The following is an 18026-nucleotide window of genomic DNA, read 5'->3' on the forward strand; positions in this document are numbered from 1 at the left end:
GAACCAAACCATGACCTCCTGGTTCCTGGCTGGACACTCAACCACTGAGCCACACCAATTAGGTCTTTTTCCACTTTTCTATTGGTCTGTTTGATTGTTTTTATTGGTTGATGCAAGGGTAATATATATTAGAATAAATATACATGTGCTTTAAATATCTTTTCTGGGTATAAGGTTTATATTTTAACTTTGTGTTTATTATTTTTTGTGGCACAAATTTTTTTAAAAATCAAATGTAGTCCATATGTTGGTCTTTCCTTTATAAATTGAACTTTTTCATGTTGTTACTTTTCAAGAAAAGCATAATAATACGTTATGCTTTTTTGTTATTTTTGTTTACTTTCAGATAAGTACCAAGTTGCCTTCCAGACTACTGATAGCATACCTGAGGACACAGATGCCATAAAAAAGACTCCAACTAAAGTAGATATTACATGGATCCTTCTACTACGCTACTACATTCACCTGCAAAGGATTAATAACATGAGCAAGCTTCTAGGTAAGTCTTTGATGTGTTAAGAAAGAACATACATCCTTCCTATTTCTGTTTAGGTCATGTTTCTTATTTAGAATTATAAAATACTTTTGATAGCTTCCTGAGTGAATTCTCATCAGAAGACAAAAATTTCAGAGGTTCTTAACCTGAGACACACAGACCTTTGAATACAATAATATTCCAATATAATTGATTTCCTTTGATACTCTATATGTTTTATTTCATGCACTTAAAAACATTATTGACTGCCAAATTGACCCATGGCTTGAAACATGGGTAATCACCCTAATTGGTTTGGCTCAGTGGATAGAGTGTTGGCCTTTGGACTGAAGGGTCCTCTGTTTGATTCTAGTCAAGGGAAGGTACCTAGGTTGCAGGCTTGATCTCCAACCCTGGTTGTGGTGCATGCAGGAGGCAACCAATCAATTTGTGTCTCTAACATTGATGTTTCTTACTCTCTGTTCTCCCTCTCCCTTCTACTCTCTCCAAAAACCAATGGAAAAGTGTCCTTGGGTGAGGGTTAACGACACAAAAGAACCAAAGTGATCATAATTTGACAAGCTTATAAAATGAAGAAGGTAAAAGTTTAGCTTTATGGAGAGAATCTTTTAGTATCTGGTATGTAAAAGAGAAGAAATGTATGACTTGAGATAGGAATATTTATCTCCATGGAGTTGTTTTATTAAGTTTTTTGTTTTGTTTTATCATTGATGTACCTAAAAAATATCCAGAAAAACTGGTAAAGTCTTCTTTATATCAGTCCCTTTTGTGGTTTCATGACAGTGTATATTATTGTTTTTAATCTGTGCCCATGAACTTTGTGATTCAATTAAACCCACCCCAGGTTCTAGTGATAGAGAAGCCAGCAGGGCTAATAGTCGCAGAGTGACTAAGCACAGTTATCAGGAGTTTGCTAACTCCTGAAAAAGGCATTCAGAAGGTATCAGGGATAAAAGGTGCATTGCAATAGGTGGGAGAACTATGTAAGTTCAGTGATGAAGGAAGTGGACATGAGCCAGTGCAGGAGTCCCTGCCCCACTCAGCTCACCTCTGAATTCACCTGCTGGCACTTCCCAAGTCAGGTGCCCACAGTGTACTGCTTTTCTGCTCTGAGTTTTCTCTTAAGTTACTGAGGCCCAAAGAAAGGACCATCTACCAGGATTCCACACATCCAGGAATCGCCTTCAACGAATGAATGGGGGTACTGCTTGGTTAACCTTCCAACTTCCCAGTCCCATGATGCATAGTTCTTTTCTCCGAAGGCCCCTGTCAGGACTGAGCCTTTATTGTTCATAGTTGTAGCCCATTATTTAACTCACTCTAATTGGCTCTTTTCTTTCCTCTATCACACTTTGCCGATTCCCTCACTTGTGCTCTTTAGATCACTTGAAATAAATTACCTGAACCTAAATTCTTACTATAAGATCTTTAGGGGAAGGGGAAGAGCCTCCAACAAGATAGAATATCTTACATTATTAAAACTTAGAGCCTGAATTAACAACCTTACATGCTTCTGAGATTTCCTTTCCTTTCTGTGGTAAGAGGCAATTCCATTAGTTTATAAGCTCTAAAAATGGAGGACAGTTATTGGGAGCTGAGGTAGGAGGTACAGATAGTGGTTAGTGAATAAAAACCAATAATATTGAGACCATTCTGCTATCTAAAACATCTCTAAACCATGGTATTTTTCTTCCTTCAGCATCTCCAAAGCCAGGTTCTGGAATTTCTTTGCCAGATGATACACTTCTCACGTCCCTTTTCAACTCTGGGTTGATTTTGCGCCAAAAAGAAATGCATAACTTCCTTAAAAGATTTTTACTTCTGTATTCTTCCTCTTGTATTGATGAATTTCCAAGAGAACTATTTCAAGGATTGGAATCCCCATTTTTTACAGAAAAAGTCATTTTTGAGCTATCAGCCAAGGTAATGTTTTAAAACATTAGAGATTGTCATAAAACTTCTAAAGCCATCCTTTGGTTTCTGAAGGGAGAATATTCATCTCAATGCTGGCACAAAGATTTCTAGGTTCCCTCAGAGTCTGGAAAGGCCACTTCTGTTTCACCATATCTAGAAGCCAGCCAAACATCCTGATTTTTAGGAAAATTCACATTTCAAGTGTTCTGTTTGGCTGCTCCCATAAATCTTCAGAATGCCTCAGAATTTTCTTTATTCCTGCAAATAACATATATTTGGCAGTCATGTTGCTAAGAAGTCACACAAATTTCAATATTATAGCTATATGAAGAATGCTAGGCTGACAGTTCATAAGTCCTTGCCCAATTTCTTTGTTTTTTTAATACATAATAAAAATCATTCATTGTGTGTACTTTTTAAGAATCATACATGTGAGTAAGTAGGGTAAATTTTTAAAATAAATTAAAAGTTTAAAGTTTGTTGTTGGTTTTTTTCAAAATGTTATTACCTTGTATGGACTTTCCCAAAATATGTAATGTGGAATTTTTTTTTAAGTTACCTATTGAAGAGAAATAAAGAGAGTATAAATGAAGTTTTATTTTTTTTATTTTTTAAAGCTTCTAGGGTTTTGAATAATAGTAATGTTTCAATAAGCTACCAAAATAGATGGATTGGAAGATACTGAAAAGTATAGGGTTGTATTGAAAGTAGAAATGTGTGTTTGCAGTTTGGTATCTTCAGCAAACATATGCTGAATACTAACAGTATACCAGGTAGTCCTAGTTGGCAGAGAAAGAGAAATCAATAAGGCTTCCTCCTTGCACATTGTTTGTTGGGGTAGCAGAGAAGCATTGGTATAGTTAGAACAGAAGAAAATCTCAGAACTTCATGGATTTTTTGAAAGAGAAAATGGCAGGATTAGTAGCAGATGGAATGTAACAATTTAAATCTATTAGTTATTTTGTGAATAGTGGGTAGGGCAGATTGGCAAAGGAGAGATGAAAGAGAGTTATCTAAGAGAGATGATAAAGTGCATGATCTCAGAAATGGGAAGGAAAGGGTAGATATAATTCATCAATCAAGAGATGAATGAGAGGAGATGGTAAGGGCAAGGATGTGATGTCAATGCCTGGACTTCTCCAGGGATGGAAGCAAGAGATAGTGGGATGAAATGGTTTCCAGCGAACACCAGATTCTGATTCATTCCCCGACCCCCCTGGGAACTGAGACTGCCTTTGAGGATTCTAGTGTCCAGGTGCCTCAGGCGTTTGGAGTAGGGGCCAGAGAATGCGAAGGGTCAGAACTGTAGTGTAAACAGGTACATTCATGTGAATATTTTACAGGAGTTTGGAAACTAGTATGTGTGACTTCTTCAACACTCTTCTGAAAGGAGCTCTGCTTGAGTGTTTTGGTAGTAAAGGCAGCCTTTCATTGCTCAGTTCCTCAGGACATGCTCCAATGTACAGCCCTGAATACATTGTAGCTACATGAGACATCGCTAGTGGCAGCAATGTTATCAGGATAGTCAGCTGGGGATCACTCACTGCTGCTTGGCTGACAGGTGTAAGCCACCTAATCATGTGTTTGTTTCACTGGGGGAGACAGCTAACGCACAAAGACTTTTAGATTTAAAAAAAAAATAAACTCCAAGCTTGGTTGGTTTTTGTAATGACAATTTTTTTTTTTTTTTGAGCCTTTAATCATTCTGGAGACTGTTTCAAGCAAGCTCCTTCCATGATTTGCTACTTAAATCTGCTTACCCGCCCTCCCCCCCACCCCCAGGAAGGAGTAGATGCCTTATCAGAACTGTCCTCGCTGTGTGTCCTGCCCCTCAGTTTTGCCGGTCTGCATGTTGTAAGGTCTGTTGAAGCTGTGTGATGGACAAAGGTGCCACACAAATCGGGTTAAAAGTTCCCCCCAGAAGGATCTGATTAAAATTGTGCACAATGCTGAATTACCCATGTTTAGACTGAGCCTGTGACAATCTGTGGAAGGTCAAATATTTGTGGAAAGTGATTTGTTGTGTATAGAACTGTGGCAAACAAGAGTTTTCCTGGCAGGTCTGAATTTCATTCCTTTCAAAGAATAAATCAAACATAGCAAAGGACTCAGTTCATATAGTATATCTCATCTATTACCAGATGTAATTAATCCCATTAGCAGCTAGATAATGTTTTTAAAGATACTGGAAAGTTACATGCCTATTTTGATAATGATTTCTGTTAAAATTCTCTATTGCTAGACCTTCATGCCAATGCCAATAAGCATGTATATATTAAAGAGAAAGCTACTTGATTATTTTCTCCATTTAGCTAGTTATTAAATATAATTTCTTTGCTGAAAGAGTTATCAGACCCCTGAAAGACATGCAGATATGAAAAATATGATAAATTATTTTTGTGACTCAATTGTTTATCTGATTCTTTTGGTGAACTGCCTGACATAGAATTAATTTTTTTAAAAAATATGTTTTTGTTGATTTCAGAGAAGAAGGGAGCAGGAGAGATAGAAACATCAATGATGAGGGAGAATCATTGATCGGCTGCCTCCTGAAGATCCCACATTGGGGATCGAGCCTGCAACCTGGGCATGTGCCCTGACCCAAATCAGCCATGCCCTCCTGGTTCATTGGTCAAGGCTCAACCATTGCCACACCAACCGGGCAGAATTAATCTTAATTAAGCACTTTAGAATGATTATTTAACTCTGATACTTTTGATTGTTGTATATTTTGATTGTGCTTTTAGTATCATAGTGCTAACAAGTGAGGATTCTGGCTTATCATATCCTTTTATGATCATTTCTAGACATTTTTGAAGTTTTCACATTTATTGTAATATTACCTTTCAGTCAAGACACATTTTTTTTCTTTTATCAGTAGACAACTTGAAAGGTCAATGTCTTTATTTCTCTCTTTATTTTATTTTGAAGACTTGCATTGACAGCCTTGTATCTTGAATATGCTCAGAAATAAGGGAAGGTACAAAGCCTTATAGAAACAACAGGCATGTTTTCTGGCCACTGACATGTTCTCCTTGGTCACCGAGCCTTGAAATAACTTTGGTGTCACGAGGGTGGGAGAATTGCGTCCCCACCACCATGATGTAATATTGGAAATAACAAGAAGTTAATTTTGAAATTAGTTCACACTCCATTGAAGAAGGTTCTTTTTAGGCTTCAGATAGTATTAACACTATTATCATCTCTCTGGCTAGACTTATTTTGTTGATATCAGTCAACTTAAAAAAAAACCTAATAATTTGTGAAATTGCCAATTACATTCTAGCATTTACGATTCTTGAAAACTTTTGATTCAGGGACAAAGTTTAATTAAAGAAACTGGGTCCAGATTTACAAAGGGAATGAGAACAATGGATTTAACATTTTAGAGCAAAAGCTATATCTTATTTTGCTATGGCACTGCAAAAAAATGCTATTGGGAACAGATAATAAATGATGATCATACTTGCAGTAAATTCTCTAGTAAATAAATCAGAAAAAATGTAGAAGAGGATGTTCTTAGAATCCATGGTGACCTTGAGAGTGAAATGATGGCATGGAAATTTCATTTCTAGATCTTTAATTTGGGAGGCTCATCAAAAAGTGGAAAACATTTGCTGAAACCGGTTTGGCTCAGTGGGTACAGAGTCGGCCTGTGGACTAAAGGGTCCCAGGTTTGATTCTGGTCAAGGGCATGTACCTTGGTTGTGGGCACATCCCTGGTAGGAGATGTGCAGGAGGCAGCTGGTTGATGTTCCTCTCTCATCAATGTTTCTAACTCTCGGTCCCTCTCCCTTCCTCTCTGAAAAAAAAAAAAAAAAAAAAAAAAAATCAATAAAATATATTTTAAAAAAAACAAAAACAAAGTAGAAAACATTTATTGAGTCCTCTGGGTTTCAAAGCATATTTTTCTTTTTTTTAAAAAAAGAACAAATCTTTATTGTTCAGATTATTACAATTGTTCCTCCCTTTCCCCCCATAGCTCCCCTCCATCCAGTTCCCACCCAACCCTCTGCCCTTACACCCCCCCCCCCCCGCCACTGTCCTCATCCATAGGGGTACAATTTTTGTTCAGTCTCTTCCCACACCCCCACACCCCTTTCCCCCTGAGTATTGTCAGTCAGCTCTCTTTATATGCCCCTGATTCTATTATATTCACCAGTTTATTCTAAAGGAGAACCCTCTCCATGGTAACCAGGTACAGTTTTAAGATCCACATCTATAACAAAAGCTGAAACAATTCCCAGATTTATCCAATGTAGCCCATGTTGAATGTATGAAATGAATGTTTGAAATAGTGAATGAATTCATTACCAGCAATTAAACTGACGTTTTGGTTTGCTCCCCAGGGGCCTCGTGACAGTTCCATAAATTCCATTTTATCATTAAAGTTGATTTCCAGCCAAAGTACTATGGAGTCGGTTTCATCAGATATGGCAATACAAGCTTTAAGCAAAGAGCTTTGCTTTCAATGGTACATCCCTCCCCTGGAAAGACCTCCAAGGGAAGTAGAACCTATGGTAAGAAACATAATTACAAAGCTGAATCTTACATTTAGAGATAATGGTTAACGTTCAGAGTAGAAAATGTCCTCTGATACAGACTGAAAAACACAGCAATATAGAACCTATCTTGTCTAATAGAATAAATCTGACCAAGAAAATCCTAGGAAAGTCTTCAAGCTGAGATCATTTTCCTTTTGCCTAATCTTAAGGGGAAATTTTCCAAGGTGTCACCATTATATAATGTTTGACTTTTTTTTTTTTTTTTTTTTGTAATTACTCTTTATCACATTTAAGGAAGTCTTTTTTTCTACTGACACTTTGCTAAGGATTTTCATCATGAATATTTTACTGGGTCTATTAAGATGACTTTGTGATTTTTGTCTTATAATATGTTAATGTATTTTTTAAAATGCTAAATCAACCTTGTGTTTCTGAAATAAACTTGAATTGGTCATAATGTATTAATTTTACTGGATTCAGTTTTTACTATGTTTTGTATTGGATTTTCGCCACTGTTCTCAAGAGTAATATTGGGCTATAAATTTTCCTTTTCATACTGTCATTGCGAGATACTATTTTGTTTCAAGCTTTTGCCAGACTCATAAAAATGTGTTGATAAATATAATCATGTTTTTCTCTTCCTGGTGAAATTTGTAGTAACCTTTACTTCAAATATTTGGTAAGACCACATCAGGAAAGCCATTTGTTCTTAGCTGTGTGTGAGTGTGTGTGTGTGTGTGTGTGTGTGTGTGTGTGTGTGAAAAAATAAGACTAGTGATATAATTCTCAATAGTTAGAAGTAGTTGTTAAGCACTAGTCTTTACTAATGTACTGGTTCAGAGTTGGTAACAGTTCTGTTTGGGACAAGATATGTTCTAATAATTAGTAATTATGCCAAACCTCTATTTATAGAACATTTAGGTTTTCTATTTTGAATTAGTTTTGTTTAAGTTGCTTTTTCCAGGAATTTCCCCATTTTATTCAAAATTTTTATCATTTTTAATCCACTATGTTTGTAGTGAATTGCCCCTTTTCATTTTGTACATTGGCTATTTGTGTACTTTTTCTTGATCATTGTCACCAAAGGTTCTTATTGGTTAGTTTTATTTTATTAATCAATATATACTACTTTACCATCCTAACTACTGACTTCTTGAGATAGCTGTTTAGCTCAATATTCATTCCTTTCTTTCCTAATATATGCATTTTAAGGCCATAAATTTCTCTCTAAACATTGCTTTGGATTTATCCTACACATTTTCATAGTATTATCATCATTCAGTTAAAAATCGTTTTTCAATTTTTATGATTTCTTCTTTGACTCATGAACCATTTCAACATGTGTTTCTTAAATTCTGAACTACATGAGTGTTTCTGGTTATTGTTTTTTACTTTTTCCTAAATTATGTTGCTCTGAGGTAGTAAAATGTGCTCTGTATGATTGATATTTGTTGAAACTTGCTTTTTCATCCAGGAAAGAGTTTATTATGTAAATATTCCATTTCTCTTAAAAAGAATGTGGTGCTCCTCAGTTGTTGAGGCAGTTGTTCATATATATCTCAAAGGTCAGCTTGGTTAGCCTTGTTCAAATATTCTATATTCTTGCTGATTTTATATTTTTGTTTATATCTTTTTATTTCTTTTGAATAAATTGCTAAAAGAAGTATGTTTAAGTCTCTCACAGTGATTGTTGTCATCTACTGTTCCTTTGTAGTTCTGTCAAATTTTGCTTTACCCCATCTTTGGGTGTATTCTTAGGTACAGTCTGATTGCTAATTGTTATCTTCTTGGTGAATTGAAAATGTTATCATTGTGAAGTGACTCATAGCCTTTTTGTAATAATGTGGAGTTTTCCTCATAAACTCTGTTTTATTCAATGTTATTGGAGGAAAATAGCTTTCTTGTGGAATTATTTTCAATGTATCTTTTCCAACCTTTTACTTTCAACCCTTTTGTGTAGTTACGTTTTAATTTTGTTATTAAATAAGAGGTATGCATTAATATTATCTTTTTAAATCCACTATGTCTCTAAATATTTCTAGAGACAATTTAACAATATTTTATTTTGATTGGAGATATTAATACATTTACATTTAATATAAATACTAATATTTTAAATCTACAATGTTACTTTGTGTTTTTACTTGTCTTAGATTTTCTGTTTTTAATTTTCTTTTCTTTTGGATTGATTATTTTTTATCATTAATTTGTTTCTATGTGAGTTTTGAAATTATTTACTCCTTTTCTGTGCTTATAATGGGTACTGTCAGGACAACATACATACTTAACATAGTCTAAAGTTAATAAATGTTTTTACCCCTCTAAAGGCTTATATGATACTAGAGGCCTGGTGCACAAAATTCGTGCACTTAGAGGAGGATCCCTCAGCCTGGACTGCACTCTCTCGCAGTCCAGGAGCCCTCAGGGGATGTCCGACTGATGGCTTAGGACTGCTCCCTATCCTACCACTGTTACTGCGCTAGCCAGCCTTGAACACAGCTTCTAGCTGAGCAGTGCTCCCCCTATGAGAGCACACTGACCACCAGGGGACAGCTCCTGCTTGAGCATCTGCCCCCTGGTGGTCAGTGCATGTCATAGCACCCGTGGTTCTGCTGTTCAGTCAATTTGCATATTAGCCATTTTTAATATAGGATAATGTCTTATTATGGGCAAAGCCTCTAATTCAGTTTTTTTTTTTTGTTTGTTTATTTTTGTTTTTTTTAGGTAGTTAAAGGGAGGGGGCAGAATTTTCACTTGGGCCTGAAGCTAAAATTGTCCTTAGCTCAAAATCTGCATACCACTGAGACACATGTTGGTGAGGCTCATTCTGAACCCACACACTGTTCTATTATGTGTATAAGTATTGGGAACTATCATATCTCTTCAGTGAAAGGAACCTTTTGTTATGTTATAATGAATAACTTTATCTCATGAGTTGTGTTTTGGCTTCAAGCCTGTATCCAGTATTCATGCAGCAACTTCAGCTCTTCTGTCCAGTATTTACCTGGCATATCTTTTATTTTATTTCCTCTAAATCTTTTTATGTATGAGATAGGAATAGCCCATGGACACAGACAATAGTCTAGCAAAGGCCTGGAAGCGGCGGGTGCAACATGGAGATCAATGTGGGGGCGGGGGAACTAAAACAAAGGGACATGTGTAATACTTTCAACAACAACGATACATTTTAAATAAAGGAAAATATCTTAATTGAAGAGAGTTTTATGTGAAATAATGTAAGTAATTGCTCTACACTAAATTTTATATTCTCAAGTCCTCTCAAAGAGATATTAATTGACCTTATGTTCACTAACTGCAAGACTGACTTCTGCCATGCTGACCCAGCACTGACTGCCATGAGGGCTGCGATCAGACCCTGCTTTTCTCTCAGGGCCTGATCGCAGCCCCCTTGGCAGTCAGTGCTGGATCACTAAGGTGTCCGCAGCATGGCAGTCCATGCTGGGTTGCCAGGACTGACTTCCACCTTGCTGACCCAGCACTGACTGTAGGACTGACTTCTGGTGTTTGTTCGAGCCTTTGGTTGTTCTGGGCATTACGGACTTTGGCTCCTTATGTATATAGATTACCATGCATTTTCAACCCCAAATAGTATTATTTTAAAGTAGTTTTGTACAAGTTGTTTTCCTGTATATTTTTGTACATATTCATTATTTGCTTTGTTTGTTTTTTTAATGTTTTATTGCATTTTAGACATTCCAATCTAGGATCTTTTTTCTTTATTTTTGTACAAGTATGAACTATGGAATGTTCTTTGGTTGGGCTCTTCTGGAGGCAAGCACTCTTAATTTTTGTTTGCCTGATAAATGTTATTGTCTTACATTTATTTGTGAAATAAGTTTTTATAGAATAGAGAATTCAAGATTGGAAATGAATTTATTTCAGTATATGGAAAATGTCATCTACTCTTTTATATTGCTGCTGTTGAGAATCAGACAGTTGTTGCTTTAAAAGTGTTCTGACTTTCTTTGCTTGTTGTTATTTAATATTCTTTTTGTCTTTACAAAGTTTGACTGGGAATATTTATTTATTTATTTATTTATTTTGCTCACATTAGTGTAATGGTTTAGAACCAAATGGCCTGGATTTGAATTCCAGCTCTGTCACTTAATAATGTTTTGAACTTCAGTATATTAGCTGACTTTTCTTAGCATGGTTACCTTCATCTGTAATTTAGAGATAACTATGTAACCACTTAACCTCAATAAATAGTAATTGTCATTTATTATATCAAATTATTTTGCTGTTTTAAAGTTTGACAACTTTAAATATTTATGTAATAGACTTGCTAAACATTATTTAGAAGCACCTTTTAAAGATTAGCAACAATATCTCTTTATAGAGTTTTTACAATAGCTAACTACCTTGTACAGAAAAGAGAATAAACTGTGCCTAAGCAGCAAAATTAAAGTTCATAGCAAATTGGCAGAAAAAAAAACTTAGTTTGCTTGTAAATGTTCCTAACAAATTTGTATCACACATGTAACTCCTTATTTTAATACCTAATATATTTACCTTTTTTTATGTCTACGATATCTGTGTCCATATGCATGGCTACACATTTGTAATAGAGCTAACTGAGGGGCAGGAGGAGAGGGAGGCATGTGTTGGGGAGCAAGTTCAATATCAGTCCTTAAACTCTTGGAGATTGAAGAGTGATTCAGATTCTAGAAATGTCTTGAAGAGAGGTCAAGCTTTTAAAAATGGAGCTGTTGGTCACTACAGATTTTACAGAGGAACTTTTTATGACAAGAATTCCTTTTATTGCTTTGCTCTCTAAGAAGAGCCTCGGGCTTTTCCCCATAAAACCTATAAGTTTTGCCCTGTTTAACATCATTATTTATGTATTTATTTTTTTGTTTTCTGCACTGGCCTGTTTCTGCATTTCTCAGCTCTTGAGTGCTGTCCCCTCCAGCAGTGCCTCTGGTAGCTTCTGCTGCTCCTTTGACACCTGTGACTCCTATTAGGCTGCGAACCTCCTGGGCGTACCTCTCTCTGCTCTCCAGCACCCTTTCCCAGTTAGCACCCCGCCCCCCATTCTGCTTCCTCAGGCTGGAGACCCTGCTAACTCTTGGTCAATTACATATTTCTTCTTACTCATACAAAAAGAGAAGCTTTAAGACAACACTTCCAGGAACATTTAAAGCTATTTAAGTACTTGCCTTTCCACCCCATTCCAAGTCAAATCTTTGCCAGATATCCCATATACATTTTGAAATAATAAATCTATCATCTGTTTTGAGAAATGTAGTGCCGTCGTTTTCAGATCATAGTTCTGAAAATATCCCTGGGTCATGGAGTCACTATGGTGGGTGCTGAATGGTAATTTTTAAAAAAGAAATCAGATACAAGAAAAAAATATCATCATGCACCACATTCAGTAAGTGAAAATGTTTTCTGAAACCGTTGTCTCATGATGGACATGTTAAAATAGGAAATGTCTTAGGTCACTCTTCAGCATATGCCAGGATTTACTTATTTGCTGGCAAGAGAACCAACAACGTGACATGGGTACATCCATTCATAGTGGGCATGGAGAGAGAGAGATTACATAGTTGGGAAGCAGAATGTTTACCCAAGCAGCTGGTTTTTTAAAAATGAGGAAGAAAGTACCAACTATAAAGTTCATTTCACAAGGTCATAGAAATATCACACCGATAGCCATCTGGAACAGGATGATCTGAGAAGTTAATGCTAAGACTACATCTGCGGTTCATAATTAGAACAACACGGTTTCACCCACCAACAGCCATGTCTGACAATTAACATGGAAGCACAAACTGGTGTAAACAGAGATTAGAAGCAGAGCACCAAGTAACAAATTCTGATTGAAACAGGTTGCTTGAGTGATTTTTCTTAAGCCACAAGCGAAGAATCAGAACATACGGTTTTCCCATTTCTTCATTCAGGGCCTTTTTCCCCCCTTTGACAATTAGTATGTATCTCTTGGGCCATGATAAAAGATGTAGTTGCTTCCATAAATTTCAGCCAAAAAAATTAAAAAAAAGAAAAGAAAAGAAGAAAAAAGAAAATAAAATCAGGAAATACTGACTTGGGTAGGCTAGATCTTTTCAGTCCTAAGATTCTATATTTTTGGAAGGTAACACTGAAATTTGTTTGACTATTCAAATACTGGTTTACTCAAGCATACATCGACTGCTCATTTTAATAGGCCTTTGGTTTCATATTGAATAACTGGCTGAAGCTCATGAAACCCATAAGGGAATAGCATTAGTGAACACTTACTATGTTCCAAGCCCTTTACTTATTATTAACTTCATAACAACTCTCTGGGGTAGATTCTATCTATCATTAGCCCCGTTTTATAGAAGAGAAACTGAGACACAGGATGGAGGAATGCCAGTTGGCATGAAGTCAGGACTAGAGCAGTCTGACTCCAAGTCTGCATTCCTAAGAGAGGTGCTGTGTGGAGTTTTCAGACCATGGTCTGGCTGCAAGCACGTGTAGCCTCTGGAAAGGATGGTAATGGAAATTAATGTCTGACTTAGGGCTTTGGACTTGCCAGGGATTTAGACAGTCATTGGACAACACTGTAAGTTAACATCTCTTAATTCATCTTCTCGGTCCACTTTAGTTTACCTACCACACTGAAGCAGAAATGCCTGTGGGAACTATGGATGCTAGTGGCAGCAGAGTAGAAATCCTGGGACTGGGGATCTATATAATAAAAGCCTAAGCAACTGTTACAGTGGAACAACCAGAATGATCAGTCACTACGATGTGCACTGACCACCAGGGGGCAGATGCTCAATGCAAGAGCTGCCCTTCTGGTGGTCAGTGTGCTCCTACGGGGAAGTGCCATTCAGCCAGAAGCCAGGCTTAAGTGGCACTGTAGCAGCGCTTAAGGAGCAGTGAACTGTAAAGAGTAAGCAGGTGGGTAGTCAAGAGGGATGTCAACTACCGGTTTAGGCCCAATCCCCAGGGGGATCAGGACATCATGGGGATCGGGCCTAAGCTGGCAGTTGGACATCTCTCAAAGGGTCCAGGACTGCGAGAAGGCACAGGCTGGGCTGAGAAACCAACCCACCCCACCCCCAGTATATGAAATTCATTAGTTTCAATATAAAATTTTTAGATAATTCAGAAGGCTAAATATCTCATACCATAATACTTTAGAGTTAAGTTGATAACTTGTTAAGTATGAGGGTAGAAATTATCTGATCCTATTTGACAAAATTAGTAGAATATAGTAGAACCACATTGTAAGCTCTTCACTAGAACTTTCATACAAATGAAACATCTTTTGATCAATTTCAGTATTTCCTAGGGACAGACACCAGAAAGATTTTCAGGGACTGGCATTTTCATGAACCTCCCAGACATGGGCTTTTAAAAGAAAACACACATACACAAAGAAATGCAGCAACAATGACAAGAATGGCTGTTACAAGTAAGAGAGATGTACAGCTAGAACTGAGCCTTAAAAAGATATAACTAGTCCTAGCTGGTTTGGCTCCATGGATAGAGCATTGGCCTGCAGACTGAAGGTTCCCAGGTTCGATTCCAGTCATGGACACATGCATGTGTTGTGAGCTTGATCCCCATTAGGGGGGCATGCAGGAGGCAGCTGATCAATGGTTCTCTCTCATCATTGATGTTTCTATCTCTCTCTCCCTCTCCCTTCCTCTGTAAAATCAATAAAAATATTTTTTAAAATAATAACAAGATATGACTGCAACCAAAGGTTTGATTGCCTGTCCAAATTTGTCTCAAGATGATCCCTTGGGATTTTTATCTTTATTCTACCTTATCTCACTGTTTTGAGCATCCAGAGTTCCTAAGAGGATGCTTATATATAGTAAGCTACAGTGGAAACCTTCTCTGACTTCTCTTGGTATCACCCAAGTCAAATGTCAGATCTGAAAGGAAACTAAGAAAGCGTGAACTTAGTTCAATACTCTCATCTTACAGGTCAGGAAGCACAGGTCCATATAAGCTGAGCAACAATGCCACACTTCAGTGACAAAAATAGGAACAGGAACCTATAATAAGTACTCTAATTCTTAATATTGATTTCTTTATAAGACACATCTAGCTCCATTACTAACTAAGCAAAAAAAAAAAAAAAATTCTGGCAGGATGGCCCAGGCTGGCCCACAGTGTGTTTCAGACCCTAAGACAGGACTAGATTAATTATTAGCACATGTCATTCAGGCGTGGCCAGTGGCCAATAGCATGACTACAGGCCCTTGAGATGCTAATAGGGCTGCAACAGATAGATTGATACAGGAAGTAAAAAGACCTGAAATGTCTGACAAAAGGTCATAATTTTAATGTTTAATTCCTTTTTTCTTTTAGGGATCAACTTTTAGGATGAAAATTATTTCCCTTCAAAATGTGGGAGACATTGATCTGCTGTGTTTGGCAATCCTGCATTGCTTCTGAGAAGTCTGATCCATCCTGATTTCTAGTTCTTTGACTTTTTGCCTCGGGAAGATTCCTCAGAGCTTCTGAAATCTCAGGACCCGCCTGGGTGTGGGTCTTTCATCCATTGTGTTAGATAGTTTGGGTTCCCCTTTCAATCTTGAAACTATATTCTTCAGTTATTGGAAATTCTTTTCCTTTGATAATTTTCTCAATCTGATTATATCTATACCTTCTGGAATTTCTCTTGAGATTGAGTGTTTTCTTTTCTCATACTCCCTATTTATGTTTTTAAATGTAGGCTTACTTTATATTCTTCAAATCTTTTATTGATTATTAAGTTGTTATTATTATATATATTTTTTTAATTTTAAGAGCTCTTTCTCATCTCTTTTATTGCTTCATGTTAATAGCACTGTGCTCTTGTTTCACAGATGCAATATTGTCTTTCTTCTCTCTGAGGAAATTAATTATGGTTCCACTGAAGTTTTCTTCTGCCCTCTGTCTTATAACTGATTCTCCAAGTTCCTTTTCATTTCACATCTAGTGACTGTTGGCTATTATTCGTGTGTGGAGACACCGAGAAGCATGTCGAGTCAGGCTTAATGATCTATAGGCTTCATTGCAGGGTAATTGCAGTAGCCAGCAGTGTCATTGGAGGATGCTGAGATTTCAATCTCTGTAGGTCTTTTTTCTTTGGTCAATTTCCTGTAAGAGGATTTTTTAAGACTCCTGTCTGGTTTCATACATTCTGGGAAGGGGCTGAAGAGGGGGAAGGGGATCTCTCTTGCTCAGAATACAGGTTCTCACTTAATTCCATTGTTCTCCAGTTCAGCACTCACTCATGAACCTAATGTTCCTGAGCATAGATCTTTTATGATTTAATCTCAGCAGAGAGCAAAATGGAAGAGGTTCCGCTAGCAGGGAGGAGGCTAGGGAAGGGAAGGGAAGCAGGGAGTCTCCTGGTATCATGGACTCAGAGAAGGGATGGGAAGGTGGTTGTTTAAGATCTCTAATGCCTCCAATCCGATCCACATGCTTGTTATTGGTGACCCCTCCAAAGGCAGTTTTGGCACAGCCTTTCCCCTCTGCTGAGTCAGCTATACTCTTCCAAGTGTTTTCCATCATTCCAAGTGTTAACATCTCGTCTGCCTCACCTCTTCATTTATTCTTTCTTGCTTTGTGGATTTATGCCTTTAAAAAGTCCCTTTACTCTTATTTTAGTTTGATTTGTGAGGAAGCAGAGATAAAAGCAAGTACTTAATTAGTCCATTTGGACTGGCAGCTCTGGGCCTCAACTTTCTTACCTCTAAAATGAGAGACGTAGAAGCATACCATTTCTAAGGTTCTATGAATCTCAAATTCTATGAACCCATGACTGTAAACAAGTGCTATATTGTGTAGGTCTGATTCTAAGAATTGTCAGAATTCAAACAATATTAAAACTACTGGAGCTTGAATCATTAGGAGAAGTTTCATCTTAAAGGTGGGGCCTGGAACGTCATATGTGTGTTGAATAAATGGAGCGAAGAGTAAGAGAATAGCGTGAATGGATACAGAGAAACAGCTATGACTGCTATGGGAAAAGAACAGTTTGGGAAGTACCAAGAAACAGAGTTAGCTATTCACTAGGTGGATATTTAGAACTTGCTGTAGAGGGCTCTCAAAGGCTAAATTTAAACTTACCTGCAGTAGGAAATGTCACTTTTCAAACATAATATATTGTTAGTACCAAATAGTATTTCTTTTCATCTCATAACTTTTGCACAGTTCTTGTTCATATCATTTCTTCTTGTAGTGAATGGAAAGAAATGCCTTCTTTTTTCTCTTTCAAAGAAACACTTTTTAATATATTTTATTGATTTCAGAGAGGAAAGGAGAGGGAGAGAGAGCTAGAAACATCAATGATGAGAATCATTGATCGGCTGCTTCTTGCATGCCCACAACCTGGGCATGTGCTCTTGACTGGAATGGAACTCAGGACCTTTCAGTCCATAGGCTGATGCTCTATCCACTGAGCCAAACTGGCTAGGGCTAAAGAAACACTTTTTTAAAAGATTAACTAAAGGCTCAGTGCATGAATTTGACCATGAATGGGGTCCAGCCAACCTGGCCCCAATAGTGGCAGATTGGGGCTAGGCCTATCAGGAGGAGGAGATGGCAGGAGGTTGGCTGGCCAGCCCACGCTGATTGTGGTGATCAGGGCCCGACTGGCTGTGGGGAGGGGCCATGGGTGATTGGCTGGTAGAGCCCACCTCCGTTTGGGGTCAGGGGGCCAATGAGAGAGTCAGTGGCTGAGATAGGGTCCATGGGAGGTTGGAAAGCCAGCCCCGCACCCAGTTGGGGAGAGGTGATCCGGGACAAAGCTGGCTGTGGGGAGAGGCAGTGGGCCAATCAGGGTGGTGGGGGTCCATAAGGCGTGGGGCTGGCCTGGGGAGGGGATGCAGGCAGTTGGCTGGTCAGCCCTACCCCTGATCAGTGTAGGGAGGCCCATCAGTGTGGGACCTGCAGGGAGAAGAGTCGAGGGAGGTTGGTCGGCAGGCTCCACCCCCAGATTGGGCTGATTCACTGTCCACAGTGGGTGTCATAATGACTGGTCATTCTAGTTGTTCTGGTCGTTCTAGTGTTCTGGTTGCTGGCTATATATATATATATATATATATATATATATATATATATAGGGACACCCTCCAAATTCATGCATATGG

At 37.7% G+C, this 18026-nt stretch overlaps 1 protein-coding gene across 1 annotated transcript in view; it reads left to right on the plus strand.

The window, feature by feature from the left end:
* CFAP54 (cilia and flagella associated protein 54) overlaps positions 1–18026 on the plus strand; it is a 239556-nt gene that overhangs the window by 191469 nt on the left and 30061 nt on the right. Inside the window, 3 exon segments of the mRNA XM_084878469.1 lie at positions 347–499; positions 2196–2419; positions 6760–6930. Of these exon segments, the coding sequence (XP_084734595.1) occupies positions 347–499; positions 2196–2419; positions 6760–6930 (548 nt within the window).

This window comes from Pipistrellus hanaki (genome assembly GCF_964339955.1).
Source record: "Pipistrellus hanaki genome assembly, chromosome: 3".
NCBI classification, from domain to species: domain Eukaryota; kingdom Metazoa; phylum Chordata; class Mammalia; order Chiroptera; family Vespertilionidae; genus Pipistrellus; species Pipistrellus hanaki.